A 14,656-nucleotide genomic window follows, 5' to 3' on the forward strand; every position below is an offset into this window, starting at 1 on the left:
ACCAAATGTGCTTGTACACTACCGCCAAATGAGCTACTTCCTCACCGGTAAGCCCTTCTCTCCAGGCTCTCCTTTGGGACCTGGTAATCCCTGTAAAAGAATTGGACAACTAAGAAATGGTTTTATTATGTTCAAAAGATCCTTATCATGATCCTTATGATCCCAAAAACAGAGGTTCGGCTTTGCGTTGGCTTACCGGCTCGCCCCTGAAGCCTCTGTCCCCTGGATAACCCGAGGGACCCTGAATCAAAAGTATATCGCACAAGCATGAGGGATGAACAAACAGAAAAGCCGCTGAAGAGAATCAGTGGCACTTACTCTCTCGCCACGCTCTCCCTTTGGGCCCATAGGACCCTGTGCTCCGGGTGTCCCAGGTTTACCCTGTCAACATCAACAATTCAAATTACAACAAACAGACTAGACACAATTCTTATTATAAACTGGTATCAGGATACTTGCATTCTGTCCCTGTGGTCCCGGAGGTCCTGCTGGTCCTTTTGGACCCGTGGGACCTGTACATGAATTGGACGACATCATGTTAATGATGAGGAAATTGGGCTTTGAGGATGAAGTTCCCTTGCAACAATATTAAAATGACAAGACATTTCTTTAAGTACATTTCTAACCAAGATAATCCTATTTATTAAGATGTTGTACAATACAATAATAGACTTATGCTGATGCAAACTATGGAAAAACGATTGGCCTTGAGTTGAGAAATCTGGCGTCACAATTAGATCATTGATTGCACAGTAATGCATCCAAAATTAACTTTGATTCCAAATTTGGCCAGGTTTTTTTTGTGTTAAGTTAGATCATGTATTTTAAAGAGTAAAATCTGTCCAATTCAGTTCAAAAGACACTAACCAATCGGCCCCGGGGGACCCTGCGGTCCTGGTGCTGAATCATGGAAAGTGTTGGTGAAGAAGGGGTCTTTTCCTCGATCTGGAAATCAAATGAAATCGACGTTAAACGAAACCTACTATCATTGCTATACAGTCATGGTAAAAAGTTTTGCTGGCGATTCATATTTTGTCTTTCGCTATCTTGGCTACTTACAGTAAGTTATGTTTGCAACTCACACTGGTTTTAATTTGTTTGAATGATCAAGCTGAGAAAATGTTGAAAACATACTTTTAATTGAATTGCAGTTCTGAAATGTAGATTGAACAATTGTAAATTGTGCAGAAAAAGTTGCCCTGACAAAAAATGTCTGTCCACTACTGTACAAAAAAATAAAACAAGATAGCCCAACACAAATGCTATACCTCTCTACACCACACAGTAGTGCTGTATCACAAATAACTACAGTGATCTAAAAAAAAAAAAAAAAAAAAAATGTGCATGCTCAATAGCATTTTTTTTTTATTATTTTTTCCCCCTATTTACAGCCATTTTCACAAATGGTCATAAAATGAAAAAAAAAAAAATGCATGTAGGTAGTTTGGAATCTTTTGGGTGGGCTGATTATACAGTAGCCGAGGCTGCATTTTTGAGTCAACCTTTGATGACAGCCTACATTGGCGTTTTCAACAATCACCCTTGTGAGTAACAAGCCAAATACAGTATCAATGTGTCTGAAGAGCTGGAAATTCAGTTAATCACTGATTTCTATTCATTTAAAAAGCGCGTAACAGCGCAGACAGGACAAGAAAAGGACAATTAAGGAGCAAGTGAGTAAAAGCAAGTTCAGGAATAGATATGAGGGGGAATGATGAAGGAAACATCCAGCTGAAAAATCATCGAACATCTCCAATTGAGTGAAACGTCCACACAAGGCTCGTTGTCTGTCGTCACATCTGCTCTTTGTATAACGGTGATCTTGAACGACGCCACCTCCAGGTGAACAGAGCTCATCTTCATTCTCAACATTCTGCGTGCAGGCACCAGTGTGCCACAGGACGGACATTTAACCCCCTCATGGAGCCAAATAATCCAGTGTTTTCCCAAGTAATGTCAGCACAGAACAGCCCGCCCGTCTTCCCATCCTCCCGACATTCCCTGCTGTTACTTTGATGTGAAAGAAATGGCTCCCAGTCTCATCACGCCAATCCTAATACCTACACAGGAAGCTCACGCTGACAAATCGGTGCTTTATTTTTTCTTTTCTTTTCGTAAAACCAGTGAATCAACAAATAAAAGGTGCTGAAGCATTGACCTTGAGAGGAGTGAGGAGCAGACATCTGGAAGCAGTTGAGTGACATCAGATGTGGACAGGTTCTCATCACAGTTCACACGTCTCCTTCCTTCATTCTCATCGCCATTGATTCTATTCTACAAGTAGCCCTTTAAAAGTCTTAAAAGCCTGACTGTATTCTTTATCTTAAGCATCCAGGGTTATTATAGTTTTTGGATATTCATTTTAGTTTTTAAATTCGTTTTCAGGGTGGTTCTGTTAGTTTTTTTATTAATTAATTATATATATATGTATATATTAGGGGTGTTAAAAAAAAAACGATTCGGCAATATATCGCGATACTACAGCTCACAATTCTCGATCGATTCAAAGGCAGCCGAATCGATTTTTAAACATCCATTTTTGATGGAAAAATATTCAACAAAATGTCTTACTTAGGGTTAGGATTCACACCTTAAGGATGGAAGAATGTTATATTAATGGAGCATTAAGCCTTAATATTTTATTTCAATGCTGTTCACACATGAAACAGATACAGTGGCTCACAGTTATAAGACTGAAGTTTCAGATAAATAAATAATACCTTTTAATACAAATCTTACAGTGTACATGCACAAGTTTACTGAATAGTATTTTCTAAATTTGAGTAAAAAAAATCGCAACAATCGATTTACAAATTAATCCCGATACGAATTTATAAGTCGATTGTTGCGATTTTTTTTCATTCAAATTTAGAAAATACTAATCAGTAAGCTTGTAGAGTGTAAGATTTATATGAAAATGTATTATTTATTTATCTGAAATTTCAGTCTTATAGAGGTTGTAATCTGTTTCATGTTTGAACAGCATTAAAATAAAATATCAAGGCTTAATGTTCCGTTCATATAACATTCTTCCATCCTCATGGTGTGAATCCTAACCCGAAGTAAGACGTTTTGTTGAATATTTTTCCATTAAAAATGGAAGTTTAAAAATCTATTCACACACAAAAAAAAAAAAGAAAAAAAAAAAGGCAATGATGATAAGACGTTGAATCGGTAAGACTACCGAATGAACAATTCTGAGCTCTTAAAAAAAAAAAAAAAAAAAAAAAAAAAAAAAAAAAATCGATTTTTTTTATTGAATCGATTCGAGAATCGCGCGATGTAGTATCGCGATATATCGCCGAATCGATTTTTTTAACACCCCTAATATATATATATATATATATATATATATATATATATCGATTTTTTTAACACCCCTAATATATATATATATATATATATATATATATATATATATATATATATATATATATATATATATATATATATATATATATATTAGGGGTGTTAAAAAAATCGATTCGGCGATATATCGCGATACTACATCGCATATATATATATATATATATATATATATATATATATATATATATATATATATATATATATATATATATATATATATATATATATATATTTTTTTTTTTTTTTTTTTTAAATGTGTATGAGTTGTTCGGAATATTTAAAAAACACCATGGGATCGACGTCATCTGAAGGTGCTTTTCTACTTGCTGCTGCTAGATGACATCACTTTTGTGTAACACACTTTAAACCTCCTTATTCCGGTTAATATCAAAATAAATCTAGTTAAAATCACATTTAAAATTATCCCCAAAGGTTCATGCATTAAAGGCACCGTCTTCCGTTTTCACTCAGGAAAATGCACTATATAAATACAGGATTTATACCCATGAACTCCTTCTCAATCTACACCTCTGGGCTTCTGTTAATGTTTGGTGGGGATTTTTTCCTAAACCCCCACCCACCCCAACCTGTATTTTGCCATTTTGTGTTTCTTTTGTCAACAGCGGGACGTTTCTGTGGACAGACAGTGGTTTACCCCTCCAGCCAATCGCAGAGCAGGGGGGTGGCGGGGGGCGTGTCAGTCACTGTCTGACAGACAGACAGCATGACGTCACTCCCGCGGCAACTTGACAACACGCACCGATTTTTTTTTTCCACTCACTCACACAAGAACCTTGTGTGAATCTGTCAGCTGCATGACGTCATTCCCGCGGAAAGTTGCCGCGGAAGTGGCGTTATGCAGCCGACAAATTTGCCCGGCCCCGTCTGCAACATGCCCCCCGCTACCCCCCGCTCTGCGATTGGCTAGAGGGGTATAAATCATGGGTATAAATCCTGTTGTTTATATAGTGCATTTTCCTGAGTGAAAACGGAAGACCATGCCTTGAAATTAATTACCAGAGACTAAAACGAAGAACATTTTTGCTATAATTAGTGTTAGTTTTCGTTAGTTTTGTAAACATAAAATGTAGTTTCAGTTAGTTTTTGTTTTTTAAAAAGCATTTGTTTTTATTTTATTTCATTAACGAAATTGTATTTTGGAATTTTAGTTTTATGCCCTGCGATTGGTTGGCAACCAGTTCAGGGTGTATACCCTGCCTACTGCCCGAAGCCAGCTGGGATAGGCTCCAGCACCCCCACAACTGTTGTGAGGAGCAAGCGGTTATGAAAATGGATGGATGGATGAATTTAGGTTTTAGTTTTTTTTTTGTTTTTTTTTGGTAGTTTTAATTAACTAAAATAACCTTGTATCATCCCGTCTCAACTTTCCGAGGCTTCTGTAAGGGGAATGTGGTTTATAACACAGTGGAACCTTCAACTTTACCCACTAAGTGCTACAATTTGGAGTTCAACCAAATTGTCTTAAAAATGATTACTGCGATGAAAATGGCATAAATGGCAATTGTTGTTTTTTTTTTCTATTTGACAAATTTGTTCATATGGTTTTATGCTGCTTATCCCATAACTTATAAAACACCACAGGAGGCAGTATTACTCAGCAAAACTTCCTTGTTCCCTCTTCAATGTGTCTGTTTGACTTTAAGAGTAGCTTACTTCATTTTACATCACGTCTCCTCTAACGAATACATTGCCGGGACAGTGCTCAGATGAGTGCATTTCAAGATCCGAATTAAGTCACCTTCCATTATTTTCTTGGTAGTCAAACAGTATCACGGGCTGTATTGCATGCATTTGTGATGAGTGTTAAGGATGGGGTCTTACTCTTACTGTCTGGTGCAGGGATGCGACCACTAGCAGAAGCAGGTGGTCCTGAAGGCCCGGGAGGACCTGGTAGACCTCTCTCTCCTGGGAGTCCTGGAGGACCCCGCGGGCCTGAGAAGACAGAAAGAAAAAAAACAACAAAGAGAGAGAGAGCTATTCAACATTGGAGGTGAAAATAAAGACAGCTTCAGGGGCAAGATGTAATAAAGATGAGGTGGTGGTTTTGCATTACACGTATGTGTGGCTGTGCTAGACCAGTTACAATACAGTCGGGGGGGGTTTCAAGACATGTTTATTGAATATAGTCATTGTGTATGAAACAAATACATCCCTGATGTGTTATTTTGAATTTCAGAGAAATTGCCCTGTGCTTTTGTCTGCTAACAAGGGCAATGCAATACTTTGACCCAAGTTGGCTGGGAAAGCATAGTGACCATGATTCAGTATACAGTATGAGAATGGAGGAAAAAATTATCTAATCCATTTACGTACGTTGCTAAGTCGACTAAATTTCAAATGGAAAATTTGAGTCGCATGCATTTGGAGTCTGTACTCTTGTGGCCATTTTTTTTTTTTTTTTTTTTGCCATTGAATCAGATTTAATGTACTAATTTCGCTTTACTTTCAGTGATTGTGCTTCACATTGCTCAGTTAAATTATTGTTTTAAACTGCATGAAGCTTTAGAATGCTCTACCCAAGTGAATTAGAAAGTAACATAGAAAGAGTTGACATTGTCAACTTTTTGCACGTATTTGATTCATCCATCCATCCGCGTATCCTCATGAAGCCTCGGTGAGTTGGAGCCTTTCCCAGCTGACTTTGGGTGAGAGGCAGGAGACCACCCTGGACTGGATACCAAGCCATTCGCAAGGGCACATATAGACAAATGAACATTCACTCCCATTTATACCTATGGACAATTTAGAGTAATCTACAAACATGCGTATTTTTTGGAACGTAAGCGGATTAACTCAGAGATAACCCACACAAGCAAAAAACATGGGAAAACATGCAAAACTCTCCGGAGTAGAGCTTGATTCCAGAACCTCTTGACGTGTGAACTATTAATTGAGTCAATTTCTGATAAAAGTTTCGAAACATTCCCACTTGACATGAACAAGTTATCAAATATTATTTATTAAAAATGCTGAAGCAGCAAAATGAGTGTTATTACCAAAAACATAACTTTAGGTTTGAGTTTTCCAGTACAGTATGTAGCCTACCTCCATAGCAATCTTTTATAGAAAACCCCGACAGAGGAAGAAAGGAGGACCAATATTAAAATAATGCTTATTATTGGTGCATGATTGTGCCAATGTTTATAATATGGTGCATATGACTGACTTTGCATTTAACAGGGGGAAGGAAGGCCCCTAAAGAAATTCAAATAAACAAGTTTTTTGTTTGCAATAAAGTGTTACAGGTGCTAATTCATATTAAACAATTTTGCATGCGCCAGTCAGAGGAAGTATAACCCCTCCAGCAGCTTTTCAAGGGTGGAAACAAGGCAGTACCAGAACATCTGACATCATTGTTTGGATTTAAAAGCTAATGTAGCCACTTCTTGTTCTTTTTTTTGTTTTGTTTACTTTAGGTCCAGACACAGCACCTTTCTCTTTGCTGTGGCACAGCCCCATACTTCAACTGACAGGCACGGTCTGAGAATTATTACTTTGCAAGGTAATGTTATTATAACCTTGATCTGACACCTATATCGGTCGTTTTCATTTAAAGTTGCAGCATAAGCAGCTGTGGTGATTTGGGAGCGCGGGAGGGAAATCTGAGCTGCAATGTGGCTCAATGATTCAAATGACCTGCTTACCTGGACCAGATATAATATGAAAATATATATAACCATATTTGCATTTGTCACCATAATCTAAAATGACATAAAGTTTAGTTTTCTCCAAGTTCACCATGAACCTGTCTTAAAAAACAATTGTCTGCATTATATTAGACACAATCCAGTCCCATGTTTATCTTTCTATTAATGAGGAAAGTATATCTTTGGATACAATATGTACAACCCCTAGCAAAAAGTATGGAATCATCAGTCTTGGACGAGCACTCACTCAGACGTTTTATTCTGTAGATCAAACTCAGATAAAAAGCATGAAACAATCGTAAGTGCAAAGGGCAACATCTTGCCTTTCAGAAACACTAAAACAAATGAAGAAAAAAACATTGTGCTGGTCAGTAAATGTTACTTTTATAGAGCAAGTGCAGTTAATAAATATGGAATCATGAAAAACAGACAAAGAAAAAACAATCAAAACACATGACTAGTATTTAGTTGTACCACCTCTGGCTTTTATGACAGCTTGCAGTCTCTGAGGCATGGACTTGATGAGTGACAAACAGAATTCTTCATCAATCTGGTGCCAACTCTCTTTGATTGCAGTTGGCAGATCATCTTTGCTGGTCGGAGCCTTGCTGTGGACCATCCATCCATCCATCCATCTTCTTCCGCTTATCCGGGGTCGGGTCGCGGGGGCAGCAGCTTCAGGAGGGAAACCCAGACTTCCCTCTCCCCAGCCACTTCAACCAGCTCCTCCGGCGGGATCCCAAGGCGTTCCCAGGCCAGCCGAGAGACATAGTCTCTCCAGCGTGTCCTGGGTCGTCCCCGGGGCCTCCCGCCAGTGGGACATGCCCGAAACACCTCCCCAGGGAGGCGTCCAGGAGGCATCCGAACCAGATGCCCGAGCCACCTCAGCTGGCTCCTCTCAACGCGGAGGAGCAGCGGCTCGACTCTGAGTCCCTCCCGGATGACCGAGCTTCTCACCCTATCTCTAAGGGAGAGCCCGGACACCCTGCGGAGGAAACTCATTTCGGCCGCTTGTATCCGGGATCTCGTTCTTTCGGTCACGACCCACAGCTCGTGACCATAGATGAGGGTCGGAACGTAGATCGACCGGTAAATCGAGAGCTTTGCCTTTTGGCTCAGCTCTTTCTTCACCACGACGGACCGATACAGCGTCCGCATCACTGCAGACGCTGCACCGATCCGCCTGTCGATCTCCCGCTCCATCCTACCCTCACTCGTGAACAAGACCCCAAGATACTTGAACTCCTCCACTTGGGGCAGGATCTCGTCCCCGACCTGAAGACGACACTCCACCCTTTTCCGACTGAGGACCATGGTCTCGGATTTGGAGGTGCTGATCCTCATCCCAGCCGCTTCACACTCGGCTGCGAACCGCTCCAGTGAGAGCTGGAGGCCCCGGCCTGATGAAGCCAACAGCACCACATCATCTGCAAAGAGCAGAGATGCAATGCTGAGGCCACCAAACCGGAACCCCTCCACGCCTCGGCTGCGCCTAGAAATTCTGTCCATAAAAGTTATGAACAGAATCGGTGACAAAGGGCAACCTTGGCGGAGTCCAACCCTCACAGGAAACGAATCCGACTTACTGCCGGCAATGCGGACCAAACTCTGGCAACGGTCGTACAGGGACCGAACAGCCCGTATCAAGGGGCCCGGCACCCCGTACTCCCGAAGCACCCCCCACAGAACTCCCCGAGGGACACGGTCGAACGCCTTCTCCAAATCCACAAAACACATGTGGACTGGTTGAGCGAACTCCCACGCACCCTCGAGGATCCTGCGGAGGGTGTAGAGCTGGTCCACTGTTCGACGGCCAGGACGAAAACCACACTGCTCCTCCTGAATCCGAGATTCGACCTCCCGACGGACCCTCCTCTCCAGCACCCCTGAATAGACCTTACCAGGGAGGCTGAGGAGTGTGATCCCTCTGTAGTTGGAACACACCCTCCGGTCCCCCTTCTTAAAAAGGAGGACCACCACCCCGGTTTGCCAATCCAGAGGCACTGTCCCCGATGTCCACGCGATGTTGCAGAGGCGTGTCAACCACAGCCCCACAACATCCAGAGTCTTTAGGAACTCCGGGCGGATCTCATCCACCCCCGGGGCCCTGCCACCGAGGAGCTTTCCAACCACCTCAGTGACTTCGACCCCAGAGATAGGAGAGCCCACCCCAGAGTCCCCAGACTCTGCTTCCTCAAAGGAAGACGTGTTGGTGGAATTGAGGAGGTCTTCGAAGTATTCCCCCCACCGCTTCACGACGTCCCGAGTCGAGGTCAGCAGCACCCCATCGCCACTATACACAGTGTTAATGGTGCACTGCTTTCCTCTCCTGAGACGCCGGATGGTGGACCAGAATTTCCTCGAAGCCGTCCGGAAGTCGTTTTCCATGGCCTCACCGAACTCCTCCCATGTCCGAGTTTTTGCCTCAGCAACCGCCGAAGCTGCGTTCCGCTTGGCCATCCGGTACCTGTCAGCTGCCTCCGGAGTCCGACAGGCCAAAAAGGCCCGATAGGACTCCTTCTTCAGCTTGACGGCATCCCTTACTGCTGGTGTCCACCAGCGGGTTCGAGGATTGCCGCCACGACAGGCACCGACCACCTTACGACCACAGCTCCGATCGGCTGCCTCAACAATGGAGGCGCGGAACATGGCCCATTCGGACTCAATGTCCCCCGCCTCCCCCGAGACAAGGGAGAAGCTCTGCCGGAGGTGGGCATTGAAACTCTTTCTGACAGGGGATTCCGCCAGACGTTCCCAGCAAACCCTCACAATACGTTTGGGTCTGCCAGGTCGGACCGGCATCTTCCCCCACCATCGGAGCCAACACACCACCAGGTGGTGATCAGTTGACAGCTCCGCCCCTCTCTTCAACCGAGTGTCCAAAACATGCGGCCGCAAATCCGATGACACGACTACAAAGTCGATCATCGAACTGCGGCCTAGGGTGTCCTGGTGCCAAGTGCACATATGGACACCCTTATGCCTGAACATGGTGTTCGTTATGGACAAACCGTGACGAGCACAGAAGTCCAATAACAGAACACCGCTCGGGTTCCGATCAGGGGGGCCGTTCCTCCCAATCACGCCCCTCCAGGTCTCACTGTCATTCCCCACGTGAGCGTTGAAGTCCCCCAGCAGAACGAGGGAGTCCCCAGAGGGAGCACTCTCCAGCACACCCTCCAAGGACTCCAAAAAGGGTGGGTACTCTGAGCTGCTGTTTGGTGCATATGCACAAACAACAGTCAGGACCCGTCCCCCCACCCGAAGGCGGAGGGAGGCTACCCTCTCGTCCACCGGGGTAAACCCCAACATACAGGCGCCGAGCCGGGGGGCAATAAGTATACCCACACCTGCTCTGCACCTCACACCGTGGGCAACTCCAGAGTGGAAGAGAGTCCAACCCCTCTCAAGAGGACTGGTACCAGAGCCCAAGCTGTGTGTGGAGACTATGTCTAGTCGGAACTTCTCGGCCTCACACACCAGCTCGGGCTCCTTCCCTGCCAGAGAGGTGACATTCCATGTCCCAAGAGCCAGCTTCTGTAGCCGGGGGTCGGTCCGCCAAGGTCTCCTCCCTTGGCTGCCACCCAGCCTGCACTGCACCCGACCCCTTTGGCCCCTCCCACCGGTGGTGAGCCCGTGGGAAGGGGGACCCACGTTGCCTCTTCGGGCTGTGCCCGGCCGGGCCCCATGGGTACAGGCCCGGCCACCAGGCGCTCGCCAACAAGCCCCGCCTCCAGGCCTGGCTCCAGAGGGGGGCCCCGGTGACCCACGTCCGGGCGAGGGAAACGTGTATCCAAAGTTTGTTTTCTTCATAAGGAGTCTTCTGAGCCGTGCTTAGTCTGGCCCCTCACCTAGGACCTGTTTGCCATGGGTGACCCTGCCAGGGGCATAAAGCCCCAGACAACATAGCTCCTAGGATCATTGGGACACGCAAACCCCTCCACCACGTTAAGGTGCCGGCTCATGGAGGGGCTTGCTGTGGACCATTTTTTTCAATTTCCACCACAGGTTTTCAATTGGGTTGAGATATGGGCTATTTGCAGGCCATGACATTGACTGGGTGCGTCTTTCTCCAAGGAATGCTTTCACAGTTTTTGCTCTGTGGCATGATGCATTGTCGTCTTGGAAAATGATTTCATCATCCCCAAACATTTTTTCAATTGAAGGGATAAGAAAGCTGTCCAAAATGTCAATGTAAACTTGTGCATTTAGTGAAGATTTAACCACAGCCATCTCCCCAGTGCCTTTGCCTGACATGCAGCCCCATATCATCAAGGACTGTGGGAATTTTGACGTTTTCTTTAGGCAGTCCTCAGCACCAAACAAAATTCCAGCGTCATCACCTCGTCCAATGCAGATTCGTGACTATCACTGAAGATAACCTTCATCCAGTCATCCACAGGCCATGATTGCCTCTCCTTAGCCCATTGCAGTCTTCTTCTTTTTTGTTTAAGTGTCAATGTTGGTTTCCTTTTAGCTTTTCTGTATGTAAATCCAATTTCCTTTAAGCGATTTTGCAGAGTTCTGTTACATACATTGACTCCAGCTTCCTCCCATTTCTTCTTTAGTTGTCTTGTTGTGCATTTTCTGATTTCAAGACATATGGCCTTTAGTTGTTTGTCTTGACGCTGAGATGTCTTCCTTGGTCTACCAGTACGCTTGACTTCAACAACCTTCCCATGCTGTTTGTACTTGGTTCAGATCTTCGATACAGCTGACTGTGAACAGCCCACATCTTTGGCAACCATACGTGTAGAGTTACCTTCTCCAAGAACTTTGATAATCCTGTCTTTGGTCTCAAGAGACATCTCCCTTGTTGGAGCCATTATTCTTGCCAATCCACTTGGACTAGCAGCCCTCCAAGGTGCGTTCACTGCACTGTTTTTAACTGCTGACTAACGAGCAGATGTAATTTGAGGCAGGTGCCCAATTAAGGAAAGGATATTGACTGGGTGTGTCCTTATTTTCAGCTCAAAATGGAGCGATTCCATATTTGTTTCATCAGAATGGAGTGATTCCATATTTATTTCCCTGCACTTGCTCTATAAAAGTAACATTTACTGACCAGCACAATGTTTTTTCTTCATTTCTTTTAGTGTTTCTGAAAGCCAAGATATTGCACTTTGGAATGACCTTACGACTGTTTCATGCTTTTTATCTGAGTTTGATCTACAGAATAAAACATCTGAGTGAGTGCTCGTCCAAGACTGGTGATTCCATACTTTTTGCTAGGGGTTGTAGCACTGGTTAAGGACTATGATGTAATATAGAAAGAAAAACAATAACATCACGGCCACATGGAAAGCATACAGATCTGCGATTTGCGTATATTTAGTTCATATTCATTTAAGGTTGAGTTTGCAAGGCGTTCCTCGGAGAGAAGGTTTGTAAAAAAATAAAATTGGTCAACGTCTAGTCGTTAATCCAGCAGCAGGTTCAGAACACGGGTCATACACATTTTACAGGCTTTCACGATCCAGAGTGGAGAAATAACAGCGTGTGTCGAGAGCAGATGTTATGACACACATGCGCCACTATTTGCTTTATTATCATTCAAGTCACAGCTGCCTGTGGATTTACTTTTTCCTTCAGTTGATTTATTCGAGGTCTGAATACATAGAGCAGGTTTATTCCTCTGTTTATACGCTGATTGGTGACCATGAGGTCCAGCAGCACGTCTCCGCGCTACAGTTGACTTTAGAAGTCATTAAGGCTTTTAATGCACACTGAAAAAGCGCTATTTCAAGCATCCGATTGAAATGAAACAAAAGGCACAAATTCAGAATTAGCAGCCAAATGTCTGGAACGCGCTACTGGTTACAGCTGGAGCTCCTTTTTGGATTGACCAAGTGGCTTAAGTGAAAGACAAACACCCCAAAGCCGGATATCATGGCTCAGTCTTGTTTCCACAAGTGTTTGGTTAGGAGTGAGTCAATCAAATGCCTCTTAAGTAGACAGGCAAGAAATGCTCTTGTTCTCTCTCCCTCTCTCTCTCCCTCCCCAAGGTGCACAAATATAAGCCAAAGTTAAGGTTTATTTCATCATGACTCCATGTTCTGTGAGGCCCCGTCTTACCTGCAGGTCCCGAAGTTCCTTTCAAACCAGGGCTTCCAGCTGGGCCCCTAGCGCCCGCCTCACCCCGAGGCCCAATAGTACCTGGCAAGCCCCGAGAACCCGTTTTCCCTTAGAGGAGAAGATCATCATCACTCGTCATACAGACGGAATGATTCTGGTTTAACATCAACTGTGAGCACAATTTTACCATCTCTGCCTGGAAGACCGTCGCTGCCCTTTTCACCCCGGGGACCTGGAAGAGGAGGACTTTATTGAGCTGTTTTTAATTACTTCTACAGAGCTCAAAAGCACACAGGCAAGAGTAAATAGCTGTGTCCAAGTTAGTGATTATTAATGCAATTGGCAGCATTCCTTTATGATCCAAACTCTTGTGATCTATATGGTAATGTTTTTGTAATTAAAAAACAAAATTATAGTTAAAAATTTGATGCGATGAACTCAATAAAGGTGTCAATTGTTCTCGTATTAACGTTCGATGCAGCAAGGTTTGTATTTTTTTTTACAGTAGCCACAGCCAAGACTGGGCTGGAGTCCAGGAAAGAAGAGGTGAAGTGCTCGCCTTGAGCTGTGTAAGCGTGCACCTCAAATGACTCTCTTACTCAGACTGGAGGAAATGAGTGTACTATATATGTGGAGAGATGGAAACAGGATATATAATAAGCGCATACATGAGCAGGTAGTGAGGGTGGAAAAAAAAGAAAGAAAAATTATTCGCACACTTACTTCAAGTAGTAATTATTGAACATAATAGCAATTCACAGTAGTATACCTACCAGCAGGTCCCTGCTCACCGGGAGCCCCCTGAGCAGGAGCGGCCCCCAACAGTAAGGCGGCCTCAGGTGTAACTCTTCCTTTGGACAGAGGGTGGCGTTGAGATATGGATGGCAAGGTAGTGAGTACTTGGACCTGGTGATGCGAAACATTAAAATGTGTGCAATGAAACATATTTAATCACATACTTGTAGGACTGCACAAACCTTTGCCTCTAGTGAACTCAGCCTGTCATTCATCGCTGTGATTCGACTGCAGTTGAGACAGTCTAGGAAACAGAAAGTAGTTATTTACATCCACAGGAGGCTTACGCCAATCTTTTTTTATTGGCCAAATCGGAACACATGGTAGCTCTTACATGAAAGGGACTCCCCTGTGCGTGCAGGTGGACGACGCAGTGTGGACGGTTTTCTTATTGCCTCCTGAGCCACCTGCTGTTTTCCTGCATCTGTAGAAGAGAAACAAGCGAGATGATGCCACCTCTTGTCATTTAGTCTTGAAGTCATAATGTGCTCTGATGTGGCCTGTTTGAAGTCCTTTTGAATTTTAAGTCCTGATATATTGGTATTAATGTAATTGTGTTCTAAACTCAAATGCAAACATGCAAAAACAATCAACAACTTTACATGTCTCCCTGCACATGTGGAAGCACAATGACAATTTTCCACATGAAATCAATCTGGATGAACATGCTTTTCATTGTCTTCCACAATCAAACTTTCCAGAAAAGAGTGCCTGAATTTTGTGATACTATTCAGAATTTGACCGTTCTC

General features: G+C 43.8%; 1 protein-coding gene and 1 long non-coding RNA gene across 7 annotated transcripts in view; one reads left to right on the forward strand and one right to left on the reverse strand.

Moving 5' to 3' along the window:
* The window catches only part of emid1 (EMI domain containing 1), a 72,402-nt gene that overhangs the window by 8,002 nt on the left and 49,744 nt on the right, over nucleotides 1-14,656 (reverse strand). For 5 of the 6 annotated variants that reach the window (XR_013283756.1, XM_077523004.1, XM_077522999.1 and 2 more), the window contains exons 4-14: nucleotides 14,242-14,331; nucleotides 14,090-14,151; nucleotides 13,886-14,018; nucleotides 13,300-13,344; nucleotides 13,113-13,220; nucleotides 5,212-5,322; nucleotides 868-945; nucleotides 460-512; nucleotides 319-381; nucleotides 197-241; nucleotides 46-90 (exon numbers count right to left, since the gene is read on the reverse strand). Coding sequence is in view for 5 of the 6 variants with exons in the window: in XM_077523004.1 (XP_077379130.1) it covers nucleotides 46-90; nucleotides 197-241; nucleotides 319-381; nucleotides 460-512; nucleotides 868-945; nucleotides 5,212-5,322; nucleotides 13,113-13,220; nucleotides 13,300-13,344; nucleotides 13,886-14,018; nucleotides 14,090-14,151; nucleotides 14,242-14,331 (833 nt within the window). In the remaining variant the exon portion in view is untranslated. The remainder of the gene's footprint in view (nucleotides 1-45; nucleotides 91-196; nucleotides 242-318; nucleotides 382-459; nucleotides 513-867; nucleotides 946-5,211; nucleotides 5,323-13,112; nucleotides 13,221-13,299; nucleotides 13,345-13,885; nucleotides 14,019-14,089; nucleotides 14,152-14,241; nucleotides 14,332-14,656) is intronic. The other variant, XM_077523000.1, reaches the window with a different exon arrangement.
* Nucleotides 5,086-7,994, forward strand: LOC144019740 (uncharacterized). The gene is made up of 3 exons (XR_013283757.1): nucleotides 5,086-5,380; nucleotides 6,807-6,892; nucleotides 7,614-7,994. It is a non-coding gene; the product is annotated as an uncharacterized LOC144019740 (long non-coding RNA).

Source organism: Festucalex cinctus, chromosome 5, assembly GCF_051991245.1.
Source record: "Festucalex cinctus isolate MCC-2025b chromosome 5, RoL_Fcin_1.0, whole genome shotgun sequence".
Taxonomy (NCBI): Eukaryota; Metazoa; Chordata; class Actinopteri; order Syngnathiformes; family Syngnathidae; genus Festucalex; species Festucalex cinctus.